This window comes from Opisthocomus hoazin, chromosome 26, assembly GCF_030867145.1.
Source record: "Opisthocomus hoazin isolate bOpiHoa1 chromosome 26, bOpiHoa1.hap1, whole genome shotgun sequence".
In the NCBI taxonomy this organism is placed as follows: domain Eukaryota; kingdom Metazoa; phylum Chordata; class Aves; order Opisthocomiformes; family Opisthocomidae; genus Opisthocomus; species Opisthocomus hoazin.
This window is the reverse complement of record NC_134439.1, coordinates 1,939,057-1,956,206: the sequence shown is the minus strand read 5'-3', so window position 1 is coordinate 1,956,206 and position 17,150 is coordinate 1,939,057. Positions and strand designations below refer to the sequence as shown.

The following is a 17,150-nucleotide window of genomic DNA, read 5'->3' as shown; positions in this document are numbered from 1 at the left end:
GCACAGAACTGTAGCACAGCCTCGTGGCTGCCCACAAGAGAGCTGGGTCTGCTGAGTGTGTGCAAACTCGGCGTACAAAACTGACCCTCAGCTCTGAGCTAAAGGGCTCCTGTGGAAGCTGAATGAAAATCTGATCTCTGGGAAGGGCATTAGGATGCGCTGGGGGGTGTCGTCACCCTGCAGCTCCCTTGCTCTGTTCTGCTGCTTTCGAGCATGTACCTAACGCAACAGTCACGCTCCAGTATAACTCCAGGGGTCTTGTCGTTTGGTTTTCTTTAGGATAAATGACTTCAGTCTCTTCCTTGCTCAGGTTACCAAAGTACGCCTGCCAGTTCATTGAGATGTGTTTGATGGTAACCGCAGATCACGGGCCTGCGGTGTCTGGAGCCCACAACACCATTGTCTGTGCCAGAGCTGGAAAAGACCTGGTCTCGAGCCTCACTTCAGGCCTTCTTACTATTGTAAGTACTTCACCTCCAGAAGAGCTAGCTTTGCTATTTATTACTCTCTCCAGGTTTTATTACTATTAATTTAAGATTTAGATTGGCTGCAGAGCCATGGACGGGTTGTGTCTGTTCATTCACGCTTTGAATTTGTGTTGAGTTCAACTCTAATAGCTTGATGCTCTAGGTTTAAAACCCAGTCCATTTTTCTAGTAAGCAAGACTGTTTTGATCTCTTTTCTGAGTGTGGTAGAGGCCAAACTGCTGTCAGCATTGACCTGGTATGTTTGCATAGTCTTTTCTAACACTGACAAGTAAAAGTGTGGATGAAGCTGACTTTCGACTGCACTTCCCCTCACGCTCTGTCTCCAGTGGAGATGTTGGCTACGTACTGACACGTGTGGGGAGTTATAAACAGATGCTTCATCCCAGGTGCCAGCCTGACTTTAATTTCATGAATGCCACATTGATAGGCAGGGCAGATGGGGAAGATAATCTTGTGCTTGTTTTGTACCTTAACTGTGGAGTCCTTTGCTGTAATCCCCTCTGTGTATTGCACCCAGGGTGACCGGTTTGGTGGAGCGCTGGATGCTGCAGCAAAAATGTTCAGCAAAGCCTTCGACAGTGGGATTATCCCTATGGAGTTTGTGAATAAGATGAAGAAAGAAGGGAAACTGATCATGGGCATTGGACACAGAGTCAAATCAGTAAGAAAACTGCATTAATACAAGTTGGAGGCTGTTTTTTTATGGAGAGGTGGGGGGAAGAAAAAACAAAGGAAAGAAAATTAGCAACTTCCAGAGGCAGCTCCTGACCAAATTCTCAGGACTTAAATCCTAAACCTAGAAATAGCAAAGCTTATGGCAAATACCTGTGTAAGAGGCAGCGTCAGTGACTGTAATGTGTTCTTAACTTGCAGATAAATAACCCAGACATGAGAGTTCAGATTCTCAAAGACTACGTGAAGCAGCATTTCCCTGCCACCCCGCTGTTGGACTATGCACTTGAAGTAGAAAAAATTACAACTTCCAAGGTGAAATGCACCTCTCCTCTTGAGCACTTTTTCTTACTGGGGGACAAGTGACTTGGGGGTTAATACTCTATTTTAATTGCAGCCCTTCATAAATTGTTGCTGGGTTTTTGTTTCTCTGTGGTAGGCTGTGGGCCAAGTACAGCTACAGTTTGGTAAGGGTGAAGACATTTGGACACGGGGAAAATGCCGAACAAACCAAACCCCATTACCTGTGTTGTCCACAGTATGCCTGGAACCACTGTATTGCTCTGATCTGAGGCAGAGCTCTCGGCCGTGGTGGGCTGTGGCAGCTGAGCTCTGTGGTTGAACCGAACACAGAGCCATTGTTCGGGGCTGGTGTTCCATCATTCACGAGGTGTGCTTCTGCACAAGGTGCTGAACAGCCTTCTCTGTTGCCAGGCTTGTGTGTCCACAATTATGGACAACCCTCAAATTGCCCTTGAGGGTGGAAGTTACCAGGTGAACATCGTTTGCCACCGTTAACATCTTTATTGGGCTGTCTTTTCATTTCTTGCAGAAACCAAATCTTATCCTGAATGTAGATGGCTTTATTGGAGTTGCCTTTGTTGACGTACTCAGGAATTGTGGCTCTTTCACACGGTAAGTAGGTACTGGGCTGTTTCTCTCAGGTCATGGTCCTGTAAAAATGATGGGAGCCATACTGCCAGCTCGTCTCGGGGCCAGGGTTTCACAAGGATTTTATGAAGGAAATGTAGCCTGGACCTGGGGGAAGGAAGCTTTTAAATTAATTCGGTGTTGCTACTGGCACTAGAGCAGACTCGTTGCCTTTCTAAGATTGATTCCTTAAGTAGATTGCTCTGAGGAACTGCTTAATTTCTTTTCTCTTGCAGGGAAGAAGCAGATGAATATATTGATATCGGAGCTCTTAATGGCATCTTTGTACTAGGCAGGAGTATGGGATTCATTGGTAAGTCTGCCATCTTTCTGCCCCTTCCCCCTACCAGGGGATGCCCTGCCACCATGAACAGGAGACACGCGAACCTCTGGGGACTCGGTCTAAAATGGTAGTTGTGGAAATACAGAAATCAAAGTTAATTCAAGGCAGAGTAAGACTAGGAGGAGGAGCAGAAATTTTGTAACACAAACGACTTTTGTTTTAGGACACTACCTGGATCAGAAGCGACTGAAGCAAGGTCTGTACCGTCACCCGTGGGATGACATATCCTATGTTTTACCAGAGCACATGACTATGTGAGAACCTGTAGTATTGCCTCAGAATGTCACTTCAAGAAGACAGAAGCCTGCACAGAGGACAGCCACAAATGGGACTTTGATGTGTGAAGGCCATTGGTACATAGACATTGAGCTGCCTGGTCAAACTGTGCAAGGCAACTGTTTTATAAGAATAGAAACTTACTCTAATAAAAACCAAAACTTGTGCTATTCCATATGTTACCTGCTGTATTTAATACTGTCTCTTACCCTTTTATTTTTTCTACTCTCGGTTCGTTTTGTTTCCAGAAAAGATTTTAAGGGTTTTGAGGGGGCAGTTTTGCTCATAGGTGCAGTCTTACTGAACTCGCAGCAGATCTGTTAATCTGGTAACGAGCTGTAACTTTTCCCAGCAGGGGGGACAGTACCCATCATTCCCATATGCCATGACCGGGGCTTTTGTTGCTGTTGGTTGTTTCTCAGTTTGTTTACTGTGTTCTCATCTTCAGTCTGGTTGTATCCTGAATAGTGGGACCACTGCTGATGTGTAACCAATGTTACTCAGACTCTGGTGTAGTAATTTAAAGTGTAAAGTTGTAACATACTGCTGTTAACTGTGAAGTTACATGTATTCCAGTGTCTGTATTTATGCAAACAACTTCTCAATTACTATTAGGTCGCTGGTATACAGAATGTCACTCATGTTATCTGCAGATGCAAAAATGTCAGTAGTAACTTCAGTGTCCTACTTGTCTGTGTATTGTAACCTAACTCAAATAAATGATACACTACTCATTTACTCTTTTTCTACTTCTGCCTTTTAAAAGTTGGTCCTAACCAGTGTCTAACAGGGTCTGTGACAAGCTGGGAACCACTCATCTAACCAAATACCAACCTCAAAGCAATTGTTCCTCTCATGGTGTGTGTTCCAGTGGAGTTAAAAGGCGGGGGGGGGAACCCACCACCCCCCAGCCTTACCCTGTCATGTTTCAGTGTAGGTCAAAAAGATGACATTTAGCAACATAGAGAACAAACCAGAGGAAAGAAATTATCTATAATTGGTATAGCCTTATACAAGAGTTAAGGAACTGTATTCTATCATAAACATGAAGTAATCATGCTCACTTCATAGAATCATAGAAAGTTTTGGGTTGGAAGGGACCTCTAGAGGTCATCTAGTCCAACCCCCAAATTCTAATTCATGAAAAAAAGGGATGCTTTCTTTGGAGCGAGCGAGTTCCTCACGTGAAGTCCCTTCCCTAGAGGCTCGCCTGAGAGAGCAATGTTACAGAAAAACATAAAAAGCCGAGCTCTGGCTGTCCCTGCTCTGTGGCACAGAAGCAGCCGAGCTCTGGCTGTCGCTGCTCTGGGTGCCAGGGCCGTGTGGCAGAGGGCAGCGCGCCCCGCACCGGCTCCTCCCCAGCCAGCCCGGCCGCCGGCACCGGGGAGGGGCGGGACAGGCCGGGCAGCTCGCTCCTGACGGCACGCAGGGAGCCCAGGGGAGCCCGGACCGCCTTTCGCCTGAGGCGGGGGCCCCGTGGCTCTGCCGCGGCGCCGGCCCGAACGCCGTCCCTGCTGACCGAGCGGAGAGTCAGGCGCTGCTGCCGCTCCCCCCTCAGCGCCCCGGCCACCATTTTCCCGGTGGCGGCGGCACCACCTCCCCGCCAGGGGGCGGGGCGGCGCAGGGCGCTCGCGGCGTGGGCGCCCCGCGCGCAGGCGCACTGGCGGCAGCCCGCCATGTCGGACAAGATGGCGGCGGCCGCGGCGTCCCCTCAGCCGCAGCCGGGGCCCGGCCCGCCGGCGGCGGAGGCGGAGGGCGGGGGCCCGCGCGGCGGCGGGGCGGACGGGGAGGCGGAGGCGGAGGAGTTCGGGTGCCCGGCGCACTGCTCCGACCTGGCCTGGCGGCAGAACGAGCAGCGCCGCCACGGCCTCTACTGCGACATCACGTTGGCGTTCGGCGGCGGGCGGCCCGGGGCGGCCCGCGAGTACCGGGCGCACCGCTCCGTCCTGGCCGCCGCCACCGAGTACTTCACGCCGCTGCTCTCGGGGGACTTCGCGGAGTCGCGCTCGGGCCGCGTGGAGCTGCAGAAGTGGAGCTCGGAGGGCGGCCCCGACCCCGAGACGGTGGAGGCCGTGGTCGGCTTCATGTACACCGGCACCATCCGCGTTAGCCCCGGCAACGTCCACGAGGTGCTGGAGATGGCCGACAGGTGAGCGGGGCCCAGCGGCGGGCAGCGGGCCGGCGGGCAGCGGGCCGCGGCGTCACCCGTGTTCCTTTGCTCTGCAGGTTTCTCCTGACCCGGTTAAAAGAGTTCTGTGGCGAGTTTCTGAAGAAGAAACTCAACCTCTCCAACTGCGTTGCGGTTCACAGCTTAGCCCACATGTATTCCCTGAATCAGCTGGCCCTCAAAGCGCAGGATATGATCAGGAGAAACTTCCACAAGGTTATCCAGGATGAGGAGTTCTACACTTTGCCGTTTCACCTCATCAGAGACTGGCTCTCAGACTCGGAGATCACAGTGGACTCTGAAGAAATCCTCTTTGAGACTGTTTTGAAGTGGGTTCAGAAGAATCCTGAGGAAAGAGAAAGGTACTTTGAAGATCTGTTTAAACTGCTTAGATTGTCTCAGATGAAACCCACTTACCTTACTCGTCACGTCAAATCTGAGAGGCTGGTATCAAGCAATGAAGCCTGTGTTAAATTGGTGTCGGAAGCCGTGGAGAGTCATGCCTTGCGGTCTGAGAACTTGCAGTCCGGTAATCTGCAACATTCCACTTGTCCCGTGGCGTTATTGCCGCGCTTTGGACAAAACATGGACGTCATTATGGTGATAGGTGGCGTGTCGGAGGGAGGAGATTACTTGAGTGAGTGCGTAGGGTATTTCATCGATGAAGATAGGTGGGTAAACTTACCGCACATACATAATCATCTTGATGGGCATGCTGTTGCTGTGACGGAATCTTACGTTTATGTGGCTGGCTCCATGGAACCAGGGTTTGCCAAGACTGTAGAAAGGTACAATCCAAACAGAAATATTTGGGAGCAAGTCTCAAATCTAATAACCAGAAAGCATTCTTTTGGCCTTACTGAGGTTAAGGGAAACTTGTACAGTATTGGTGGACATGGCAATTTCAGTCCTGGCTTTAAAGATGTGGCCATTTATAATCCCGAGCAAAACAAATGGCTTAACCTGGAGTCAGCACCAAAGATCCTTCGTGATGTCAAAGCTGTTTCTGTAGAAGACCGGTTTGTTTATGTGGCTGCTCGTACCCCAGTTGACAGTGATAGTGAAGATGGATTGAGGGCGGTTATTATCAGATACGATGCTGAAACAAGGCAGTGGCAGGATGTGGAGTCTCTGCCACTCATTGATAATTATTGCTCTTTTCAGATGTCTGTTGCTAATACAAACTTCTACCATACAGCATCGTGCTGCCCCAAGAGTTACCCCATAGATAATGAGGAAGCCAAGATAAAGATCTCTGGCAGAGCCTCAGATGAAATACTTGAAAGCTTACCCCCAGAGGTTCTTAGCATTGAAGGAGCAGCTATTTGTTACTATAAAGATGATGTTTTCATCATCGGGGGGTGGAAGAACAGCGACGATATTGACAAGCAGTACAGGAAGGAGGCCTATCGTTACTGTGCTGAGAGAAAGCGCTGGATGCTTTTGCCTCCCATGCCTCAGCCTCGCTGTAGGGCAACGGCCTGCCATGTGAGAATTCCCTTCAGGTGCCTCCAGGGAACACAGAGATACCCTATGCCGCAAAATCTGATGTGGCAAAAAGATAGAAGGCGGCAGATGCAGGAAAGGCAGATGCAGGAAATACACCGACACTCCCTAAGCTTACGGAGAATGCCACGCTCGCAGATTGAGTGCTAGTTTCTGGAATATCACTCCCTGGGGAATCTAGGAAATGCTGTGTTAAACCATTTTGTTAGGCTTGGTACGTGTTTATAAGACACGAGGCTGTTGATTGGATTTGGTGCATAAAAAGAGCATCTTTTATGTATTGAAAATTAAGAAGCTCAGAAATTGAGGACGAATGGGAATTGAGAAACCATGTGAATCCAACAATATTACTTAATGGTGCCCAGGGTAAAACTGTAGCCTGTAATGAGCTGTGAAGTATCTCTGGGAACACGCAGTCTGTTATTTCTCTCTTCAGATCTTTGTTTTCAAGGATTTCTGTAGAGTTAGTCTCCAACAGTTCTATTTTGAAAGTCAGATATCTCGGTCTTAAGTATTTAGTGGTTACATTTGTGTGTGCTTGAAAGCACCCGTTTTATTTGCACTTCCATATTGACATTCCTTTGATTCTCTCCTCAGTGACTAAACTTCACATAGAATTGGTGTTAGTGTACTTAGCATTCCCAAGTTGGAGGCAAGTGCAATAGTTATACCTGTGTATGAAAACAAAAGCACAATCTTTCTGTATAAAATTACTTCAGGATGTTTCTATGTGTATTAAATATTTTGTATCTGTATGTTGTAGAGAGGCTGCAGAGTTTGTTTCTGAAGGGATGACTGGTAGAAGGTGAGACATGTGCTAAGACAGAGAACTTGAGGCAGTGGATTTTTTTCGGGTATATCTGGGGATGCTTTGAGTTTGTTTTTGACAGCTTCGGCAGAAACTTGGGTAGCAATCAGCCTGATAAAAGGAGTGGAAACCAGAAAAGTATCCACCCACCAACATGGAGTAGCCAACGTGGATTAGTAAAAATGAGATTATTCCACAGTAACAGATTGAAACCTGAGCTACCTGTAGATCCTCTCTCAACTGTTGCATGCATTTTGGTTCTAGTGAAAAAGTGATCAGAAGAAGCCCTGTGAGCCTGTTTCCAGCCTGACTTTGACAATCAGTCCCCTTTGCCTTCAGTGTGCTTTCCTTAGAAGCTTCTGGTCGCTGTGCTGCAGTGCTCCGTAGCACGTCAGCACTTGGTGTTCCTCCTGAAGGGAGACAGTTGAGTCTTTGCAGTCTAAATATTTGAATTTCCCCACTTACTGTGGCGGTAAGATTTAAGCTGATTTAAACACCGTTTGGTGTTTTTGAGGTGGGTTTACGTAAAGCAGTGCCCTGGCTGGCTCTGGTGTGCTTACTGCTGTACTCCCGAGGAACAGAACATGGAATATTCGCTGTAGAGTATCCCTGCCTCTCACTTGGTTGTCCCACCGAACAGTCCTCCCTGATCCACAGAGCTCCAGGATGGCTTAGGGATTCAGTGCATCCTTCCTACCTCCTTTTCTTCCCCGTCCTTCCCTTCATTTGAATGTTCCAGGTTTTCCCGTGCGACCTAACTCAGGATCTTAGGGAAGGGAAAGGGGGGAGTAACCAGGGTGTTCCAAAATCCGTGTGGACAAACATCATTGGAGAATCTGTTCACTGTCTTTGGCTCATACGAGGATTTGCTGGTGGTTTTGATGTGGGCAACTTCATTGCAAAAGAACTTCTAAACAGTTTGGGTTTTTTGTTTTGTTTTGTTTTTGAATTGTTTAGCTTTCTGAGCTGATACTTCTCATTTTCCAATTCAGCAGGCAACCTAGATCATATCTGAAACACTGGGTAAGTCTTTCAACCACACAATGTGTGAAGGTTTCTCTGATGTGTGCATCCCTTAATGCTCCACTTTGCAGTTCACTTGCCACTTTTGATATCAATAACATGTCTTTTTGTAATAAAATAACTAGCCTTGTTCAGAAAAAACAAAACTTTAAAATCTGAGCAGTTCAGTCTCAATTTACTCCTCTGTGGTAACCGTGCTGTATTTTATTTGCCTGTTGGGTTGTTAGGCAAGGGCAGGTGAAGTTGCACGATGCAGGCCCCACGCAAGAGAGGAAAGAGGTGAGCTTGTCCAGGTGTGAGGCTGGTGCTGAGGAGTGACAGTTACCGACTCAGCTCCTGCAGGCCTGGGAGCAAGGGGTTCGTCAGCGGAGTTTGGCCCATGAGCTCTTGCAGATTTGGCTGGAGTAGTTGAAGAATTCCTGCCCCCCGGCAGGGTTTATGAATAGAGGCGTGGAAATGCCTCACAGCTTTAGGACTAAATCCGTTGATTTAACTGAAATTTGTGGGAGCTGATTTTAAGATACTTCACCAGACTTTGCACATAAAAGAGTGAGGAGATTTTACGTACTCCATCCCGCTGACTTTGCTATAGGGATTTTTAGCAAGCGGTTGAAGAATGGTAGTATGTCCGACCACTACAGCTCTGTCAACAAATCTGGACAATTTGTAGGGAGAAATACCAAGATTATTATTTCAGCTGGAATATGAACTAAGTAGTTTAACGTGTGGCAGCATGCAACAAAGATGCAAGAAAAACTTCTTGCAGTATTTCTTTTTCTAAGCAGAATTGATATTGCACTTACCACGAGAACTTCTGGCTGACGTACAAGCTGTGTAGTTTACTAAAGACATTCCACTCAGAGACAACATCAGAACAGCGTCGTGTCTGGGCAGCGTAACTGGTGACTGCCAGCCGTGATTCTGTGTGTGATGCACTCTGTCTCCGTGTGTTCTCTTTGCATGGTGAGCGACGGGCACTGTGAACAGCACTGGTTTGCTCTAACTTTTGCTATGCCAATTCTAGGGAATTTTTAAGTAGTTGGGGTTTTTTTAGCCTTGACTTTAAGTGGACCAATTGCATCGCACCCGGCTTTTAACTGACAAGTCTAACTCTCCATTGTGTCACATGTAGGTGTTTGGAAGAATTGCGTTATTGACTCCAGCTGGAATTCAGCCCACTAACCTGTGAACTGCATAACACATTCCTTGTGGCCCTTGACTGCTGTAGCTTGCTGGGGTTTATAAAATGATCCTGTAAACAAGAGCCTGGGAATTCTTTCGGTGTGTTTATAGTGGTTGGTTAAATGTCAGTGAGATCCTAGTGTGTATTCAGTGAAGTGATAGAAGGCTGACTTCTGGCCTGCCTAATGTAAAAGAACATCAGGTGGACTTTTTCCTCCTGCTTATGACAATCGTACCTCTAGATGTGTCCTGAAGACATGCCACAAAATGCATGTTTCGTGTCCTGTCTTTCTGCTCAGAGTATTAGTGGAGCAGGACACATCCTGCCTAGCACTCGGCTGTCATTGTAGTCATTCCTAGGTGCCATATGTGTACCTCATATTTTATAACTACCTGAATACTCTCTTAGTATGCTGGGTTCATGGGTATTTTTAACAATAAGGCTTTCTCTTGCACATAGTAGGATACCACTCCAGAAGTGAAGAAAGCACGCCAACTTTTTAGCATGCATTATGAATAACTACGCCAAGCGTTCTGCTATACTATTTCAACATCATTTTTCTCCATTACAGTAAATGCTAAAATCAGAACTGTTGGCTCAACCTGTGTGTCGTGGAATAGACTGATCGCTGCCAACAAACCGAGTCACAAAGAATTGCAACTTTTTAGGTTATTTTGAACACAACTTGTAATACTGTATGTTGTAACATTCAATGGGCTTAGAAAGGCAAGCTTAAAAGAAGTGGTTTATGGCTTGGATTTATTTTCAGCTATGTCCACGTGATGTTCGGGTGTAAATCCTATCTCTAATCTGGCGGTCCTGAGCAGAGGTCTGATCAAACAGGTGCTCCTGAGGATCTAATCCTATTACTAATATGAATGTAAAGTGTGGAACTAACGAGACCTTTGAAGACCATTAATAGTCAGATACTCCTCATAGGTCCGTGGCACTGTGGATCACGGCAGCTGTGCTCTCCTGTTGAGATTAATGTAGACTTCACCAGATTGCTTGGAGAAGCAGCACTCCCCTACTTACTTCCAGTAAGGTAAAGTAGTACGTGTGTATCGGCTGTTTCATACAAGTCCTACTGTTGTGTTCTTTACCTTAAATACACTGTACTAAAGTTTATTGTAAGAAGTGAATTAATGAAAATAAACCTTTTATTTCTCTAGCATTCTGTTGTACCCTTTATTTTTGAAGTTGCTGTGTAGGCTGTGGCCGATATGTGTGTTCTGTGGTGCCATTGAATGAAAGTTTGAAATACTAATTATTCTTTTGGCCTGTATCAATTGTTTTGATTTTAGAATAAGTGTATACATTCACTTGATGTTGAGAGGACTTTATTAGCAAAGTGTAGCTGTTTATACAGACAGGCTCCTGGTGGCAGAAGTGAAGCTGACGTCCGTTGGAGAGTTGTGCTCATAGCAGTCTCATCTGGCGACGTACTCCCTGATGTTGGGTAGGCCTGGCACCACGCAGCAGCTCAGAGCGCTACGGTTGATGCCCATGTCTTGAACGTCGTGCCACTCGTTAGCTTTTTCATCGTAATACTCGGCGTTGAAAGTCGTCATAAAACCATTAAAGCCACCGACCGCAAACAACCAATCATCCACCACTTCGATGCCAAAGTTGCTGCGAGGACTGAGCATTCTGGGGACCGTGTGCCACTCATTGGCAGCGGGGCTGTAAGCTTCCACGGTCTGAAGCCGGTCGACTCCATCGAACCCTCCTACCTGCGAATGCCAAAGGTGCGGGGTTGAAACAGGCCCTTCCTCACCCGCCAAGGCCGCCGAGCCGCTGCGCACAGGTGAGATGGGGGCTGGTCCTGCCTCGCTGACCAGGCTGAGCCCTGCTGGGAGCGTGTGGGCTCGAAACACACCGCGTGCTTACTGCAGGCTGCTGCCTTGCTCTTTCTGGAGCCTCCGAAAGTTATTTTGTGCAACTGTCAGATTTATACCTCTACAGAGTGTAAATGCAGTACCTGGATAGGAAAACGGGACCAAGCAGATGTTCTGTGCTGCTAATGCTGTTAGCCGCAGCAGAAAAGAATTTCTTTGCTGCAGCTGCTTAAAAATTGTCCACGCTTTTCTCCTAACAGAAAGCGTGCGGGTGGTAGTATTGTCAGGAGGCGTATCGACCATCCTGGCTCCGAGTCTCTGCCCTAGACCTCCCTCACCAGCAGTGGCCAGCCTGCCCATCTAGGAAGTGCAGATTAGCAGGAGGAAGTCCTACAAGCGCGGGGTGGTGTGACGGCAGAGGTACCACGTCTCCCTTACCGCATAGACTTTGTTTCCGTAGGCGATCACGCCGACTCCGCTTCTTCTGCTGCTCATCGGCGCTATCAAGGTCCATTGGTTTGTGGTGGCATCGTACACTTCAGCTGTCATCGAGCACTCGTTCCCGTTGAACCCACCACAGATGTACACCTGCTCACCGGAGGAAAGCCAAGCGTGAGCGGAGCAGTTACCCTCTTGGTGGGAGAACACACCGCAGAGAAAATGCATGGTGTGGCGGGATTTTTGGGGGGTTTGGGTTGGTTTTGGTGGGTCAGGAGTAATAAAAGTGCAGCGAGTTACTGAGGCCAGCAGGATTTAGACCCTGTGTTTCCTGAGCTGCACAGAGCAGCCAGGCGTGGTGTTTGACTGGGGCCAGGAGAAGCTCTGCCCGGCAGCGAGTGGCTGCTGGTGGTGGCAGCTCTGGGAGGGTTTGACTGCTCCGGTCTGCGTCGCCACCGCGCCAGTCAGCTGCTGCCTCTGAGAGAGCTCTGTTTCCGTAGCTCCAGGATTTAACGAATAAGGTTGATGTGAACTTTCTTCCTCCTTATTTTAAATGATGTAGCGCGTTGAAGGGAGCATTTGTTTCCTTTCCTGCTCCCACAGCTCCTTCTCTCTATCTAGATGACAAGCTCGGGGTGGTAGCTGTGTTTCTCAGGTCCGTAGTCCGACGAGAGGCTGAGCTCCATGAAAGTCCCTGCCTGGATGCATGCCTTACGAAGGACAAGGAATTTACTCGCTGTGTAATGCTGCACGGTGATGCATGTTTGGTTCCTTGTCATGGAACCATTAAGGTTGGAAAAGACCTCTAAGATCATGAAGTCCAACCATCACCCCAACACCACCACGCCTGCTAAACCATGTGCCAAAGTGCCACATCCACATGGTTTTTGAACCCCTCCAGGGACGGGGACTCCCCCACTGCCCTGGGCAGCCTGGTCCAAGGCCTGACCACTCTTCCAGTGAAGAAATTTTACCCAATGTCCAATCTAAACCTCCCCTGACGCAACTTGAGGCCGTTGCCTCTCGTCCTGTCGCTGGTTACTTGGGAGAAGAGACCAACCCCCCGTCACTCCACCCTCCTGTCAGGCAGCTGTCCTGCTCACCATTCTTCAACCTTCACTGCTTTCCGTAATCTCACGGTCCGTTTACCTTTTCACGCAGCGTGGTCGCGCTAGCATCGCTTCTCTGCTCGTGCATGGGGGCTATCAGCGTCCACTGGTTTGTCTCCGGCTCGTACTGCTCTGCCGTGTTGAGGCGCGTGTGTCCATCGAACCCTCCCATGGCGTAGATGGAGTCGTCGAGAACGGCGACGCTGACGTAGCAGCGCTGCGAGTGCATGGGTGCAGCCTGCTGCCAGGTTTTCCTCAGCAGGTCAAACCGCTTGACGCTGCTGAAGTAATCCACGCTGTCAAACCCTCCAATGATGTAGATGAAGCCTTTCAAATAAGCGGTGCCATGATAGGCGACGGGGCTTGCTTGCTCACATGTGACATTCGCCCACTTGTTTGCACGGACATCGTATGTCTCGATGGCGTTGGTTGGGGTCTCCCCGCTCCAGCCTCCGATAGCAAACAAGACGGCATAGGGCAGGCGAGGCCGACTGAGCGGGTTGGTGGAATCGGAGCAAGACGGGCCGTGCATGTTCACGTTGTACATTGTTGTCAGTGTCTTTATGAGAAGACCTCTGCACTCCTCGTTGTCCTTCACAAAGTGGTGTGTTCTGACGTTGTTCATGAAGTATTCCACTTGCATCAGGGCCAGTCGAACCTGAAAAGTGCAGAAAAGGAGGTTGGAAAATGAATGCAGAAGGTTTACGTCTTGGTGTCCTTCGTGGATAGCTCCAATGCTGGATGGCTTTGCTTTCGGGCCACGGTGTTGTCTAAAGCTTGTTGGAGAACTGGAGAATGAAATGTGTCATTTTTAGCTAGTCTGGAAAGGGGTGTGTGAGGGTAAATATTTCAGTGTCGTGGCAGGGGGTCTGCCGCTCTCTGGCACGGTGCTTTCCCGTGCGCAGACTGAGGCTGCCCTACCGCCTGCTGCTGCTTGCGTGTGCAGCTGGTCTGGGCCAACGCTCATCAGCTTTGCGTGCGTAGAGATAACGTTGTCCCATGTGAACTTTGGCCCTTCCTGGGTGTGAGGAACAGTTCAACTTCAGCTCTAGACATGAGGAAATGTGCGCTTCAAAGGTCTGCCCCAGCGCAGGATCTTTGCCCCGTGCCCCAGCGTAGCAGTGGCCCAGCGCTCTGCAAGCTCACGTCTTCGTGAGCAGCGTGGTGGGGCTGCCGTTCCCTCCGCTCTTACGGGAAAAGCCGAGTGGCTCTGGCTGAGCAGCCCCGTGCCAGCTGCGCAGGCCCACCCAGGCCCACCACGCCGTGACAGCACTGACCTTGCTCAGCAAGACCGTGATGTGCTGCCTCCTGTTCTGCGGGTCGTGAGCAATCCATTTCACAAGAGCCTCGAAGACGGCAGCTTCTTCTTTCACATTGAGCTCGTCTTTCTCAATGATGTTCTTCAGCTCGTTGACAGAGAGGTGGAGGAACTCTGTGGACACCGTGGTCATCTCCTCGAAGTGATGGAGGATGAACGTCCAGGCTGCTTCCCGCAGGTCGGGGCAGTAGTAATGATCTGTGAGTCTGTGGATGCCGATGCAGTTTTCTGAGCACAGCTGGGATTTTAAGAACTCACAGCACAGCCGGACGATGCCCATGACATTGAACTGGTCTGCTGCTATTAGCAAAGCTTCAACATTGTCAGCTGTGATGGGTACTGTCCTGGTGTAGGCATACTCGATAATGAGCTTCATCATTTCAGGTGACGTGCCGGGGATTTTATAGACTGTCTTCTCTGCGTTGTTCCAGCCGCTGGTAAACAAAGCCCTGAAGAAAACCAAAACATTGCTGGAGGGAAAAACAGCTTTGCTGCATTAATCCCTGACCCTGCTACCCCTGTGCCTCTTCCCCCGGCACCAGTTTGGCCCTGGCAGTGGCCGTGCTGGGAGGCCATGTGGTTTACTAGTTGAGGCTTTACTAGCTGGTTGTTTTAAACAGGAGTCACAGCCTCCGGCTGTGGACAGAGTGCAACCGGGCAAGTGGCCACCTTGCTTCAGCAAGAACATCAGGGCATAGCGGTGTGTGGGGAAGGAAAACCTCCCGCCCGATGGCAGGTGAGCCAGGCTGGCCACGCTGCAGCCCTGCACCGCGTCCGGGGGTTCGTCAGACACCGCTTCCAGAGCTGCTGCTGGGTACCAGGTCAAGGATTCGTTCTGTGAACAGGGAGGTACCAGGACTACGGGGAACCGCTGGATGAGAGTTTTAGTGCTGGTGTAAGCGCTGGAGATACACGAAGGCAGCGTGAGACAGGCTGGAAAATACTGTTTGTCCCCATCCCCTCCTGTCCCAAGCACTGACCTGAAATAGTGACTGCAGCTGCAGAGGATGTTCTTGTGAGCGTTGAATTCAGTGCCGTCCACACTGATGATCGCATCGCAGAGTTTTCCTTCCAGGTGAAGGTCATTGAAGACGGCACAAGCCATAGCACTCATCTTCCTCTCCATTTGTGAGGATGAATCTCCAGCAGGCACCACACTATCACCTGTGTTGAAGCCTGAGGCAGTGGAGGGTGCTTCTCTCTGGGGTGCTCACAGGGCTTTGTCCTCGCCCTCCAGCATGGTCACTAAAGCCCTGGCTGGCTGGCGGTTCCGGAATGTGCCCCATAATGAGATCACAGGCGCAGGCAGGACCCGGGACCAGCTCCAAGCCCCTCCACAGGCCTCGGGGCCATGGTCCTCCCGGCCCCCTCACTCCATGGCTGCCCCCAGCCTTCGCTCAGCCAAAGCCCAGATGACACTGGACCCTGTGCCTACACCCTGTTGTTGGTTGCTCCGAGCTAAACCAGCCATGTGATTCCCCTGCAACTTTAAAATATTATTTAGCCTGGATATAAAGCTCCCCAAATGTAGGCACCGACCGCTTCTGCAGTGCCCTCGTACCAGCCCATGCAGGAGGAACCTGAGACACAGGCTAGCTAATGTCGGTGAGCAAGCCACAGCTCCTGTCACTGCCGTGCCTGCTGCTGGTTTGGAGCAGTGGAAGGTGCTGCCCGGGCCAAGGTGAGGAGAGCAGGGGGGCACGGGGAGCCCCATCCTGACTCCTCACGGCCTTCGCTCATGGCCAGCTGCTTTTCACAGAATCACAGAATCACAAAATCACAGAATGTTAGGGGTTGGCAGGGCCCTCTGTGGGTCACCCAGCCCAACCCCCTGCCCAAGCAGGGTCACCCAGAGCAGGCTGCACAGCACCGCAGCCAGGCGGGGCTGGAATATCTCCAGAGAAGGAGACTCCACAACCCCTCTGGGCAGCCTGGGCCAGGGCTCCATCACCCTCAGAGGGGAGAAGTTCTTCCTCATGTTCAGATGAAACTTCCTGTGCTTCATTTTGTGCCCGTTGCCCCTTGTTCTGTCGCTGGGCACCACTGGAAAGAGTCTGGCCCCGTCCTCCTGACACCCACCCACCCAGATTCCTCTCTGCCCAACTCTCCAGCCTGTCCAGGTCACACTGAATGGCAGCACAGCCTGCTGGTGTATCCACCACTCCTCCCAGTTTGGTGTCACCAGCAAACTTGCTGAGAGGACACTCTTAACTCTTCATCCAGGTCATTGATGAAGAAGTTGAACAAGACTGGGCCCAGTACTGACCCCTGGGGCACACCACTAGTTACCAGCCTCCAACTAGACTCTGCCGCTGACGACAACCCTCTGAGCTCTGCCATTCAGCCAGTTCTCAATCCACCTCACTGACCACTCCTCCAGCCCACACTTCCTGAGCTTCCCTAGGAGGATATTATGGGAGACTGTGTCAAAAGCCTTGCTGAAGTCGAGGTGGACAACATCCACGGCTCTCCCCTCATCTACCCAGCCGGTCACACCATCGTAGAAAGCTATCAGATTGGTCAGGCATGATCTCCCCTTGGTCAATCCATGCTGACTACTCCTGATAACCTTCTTTTCCTCCACTTGCTTGATGAAGACCTCTAGAATGAGCTGCTCCATCACCTTTCCCGGGACGGAGGTGAGGCTGACCGGCCTGTAGTTCCCCGGATCCTCCTTGCCCTTCTTGAAGACTGAAGTGACATTTTGGCTTTCCTCCAGTCCTCGGGCACCTCTCCTGTCCTCCAGGACCCTGTGCTGTGGCAGGTCTGTAGGTGACAGGAACAGGGTCCCCGGGAGCGGCTCCGTGAGGGTCTCGGCACGGCGTGGAGGACAGCGTGGACTTCTTCACGGCACTGCCGGGGGAGGGCGCGGAGTTCAATGCGTTCTGTGTGCGGCCGGGGAAGGCGGGCGGGCAGCAGCCCTTGCCACGGGCGTGCGTTCTCTTTCTCTTTCGCCTTCCCGGCTCGGGGCGCGGCGCAGAGGAAACGCGACCGCCAGCGCCGGCCCCGGGAGCCGCCCCGGGCGGGAGCGGAGCCGCAGCCCCGGCCGCA

General features: G+C 50.5%; 3 protein-coding genes across 4 annotated transcripts in view; 2 read left to right on the top strand and 1 right to left on the bottom strand.

The window, feature by feature from the left end:
• ACLY (ATP citrate lyase) overlaps positions 1-3,443 on the top strand; it is a 29,792-nt gene extending 26,349 nt beyond the window's left edge. For both annotated transcript variants that reach the window (XM_075443489.1, XM_075443488.1), the window contains 6 exons: positions 311-461; positions 1,006-1,149; positions 1,362-1,475; positions 1,993-2,075; positions 2,327-2,403; positions 2,597-3,443. In XM_075443489.1, coding sequence (XP_075299604.1) covers positions 311-461; positions 1,006-1,149; positions 1,362-1,475; positions 1,993-2,075; positions 2,327-2,403; positions 2,597-2,691 — 664 coding nt within the window. In that variant the 3' untranslated portion in view covers positions 2,692-3,443. The remainder of the gene's footprint in view (positions 1-310; positions 462-1,005; positions 1,150-1,361; positions 1,476-1,992; positions 2,076-2,326; positions 2,404-2,596) is intronic.
• Positions 3,444-4,385: 942 nt separating this feature from the next.
• Positions 4,386-10,567, top strand: KLHL11 (kelch like family member 11). The gene is made up of 2 exons (XM_075443622.1): positions 4,386-4,858; positions 4,936-10,567. Exons 1-2 carry the CDS (start codon positions 4,386-4,388, stop codon positions 6,530-6,532), a joined length of 2,070 nt encoding a protein of 689 aa, XP_075299737.1. The 3' UTR covers positions 6,533-10,567.
• A 259-nt stretch (positions 10,568-10,826) lies between these two features.
• KLHL10 (kelch like family member 10) lies at positions 10,827-14,493 on the bottom strand. The gene is made up of 4 exons (XM_075443394.1): positions 14,059-14,493; positions 12,822-13,439; positions 11,673-11,822; positions 10,827-11,129 (listed from the first exon to the last, which is right to left on the bottom strand). Exons 1-4 carry the CDS (start codon positions 14,476-14,478, stop codon positions 10,827-10,829), a joined length of 1,491 nt encoding a protein of 496 aa, XP_075299509.1. The 5' UTR covers positions 14,479-14,493.
• Between the last annotated feature and the right edge of the window lie 2,657 nt (positions 14,494-17,150).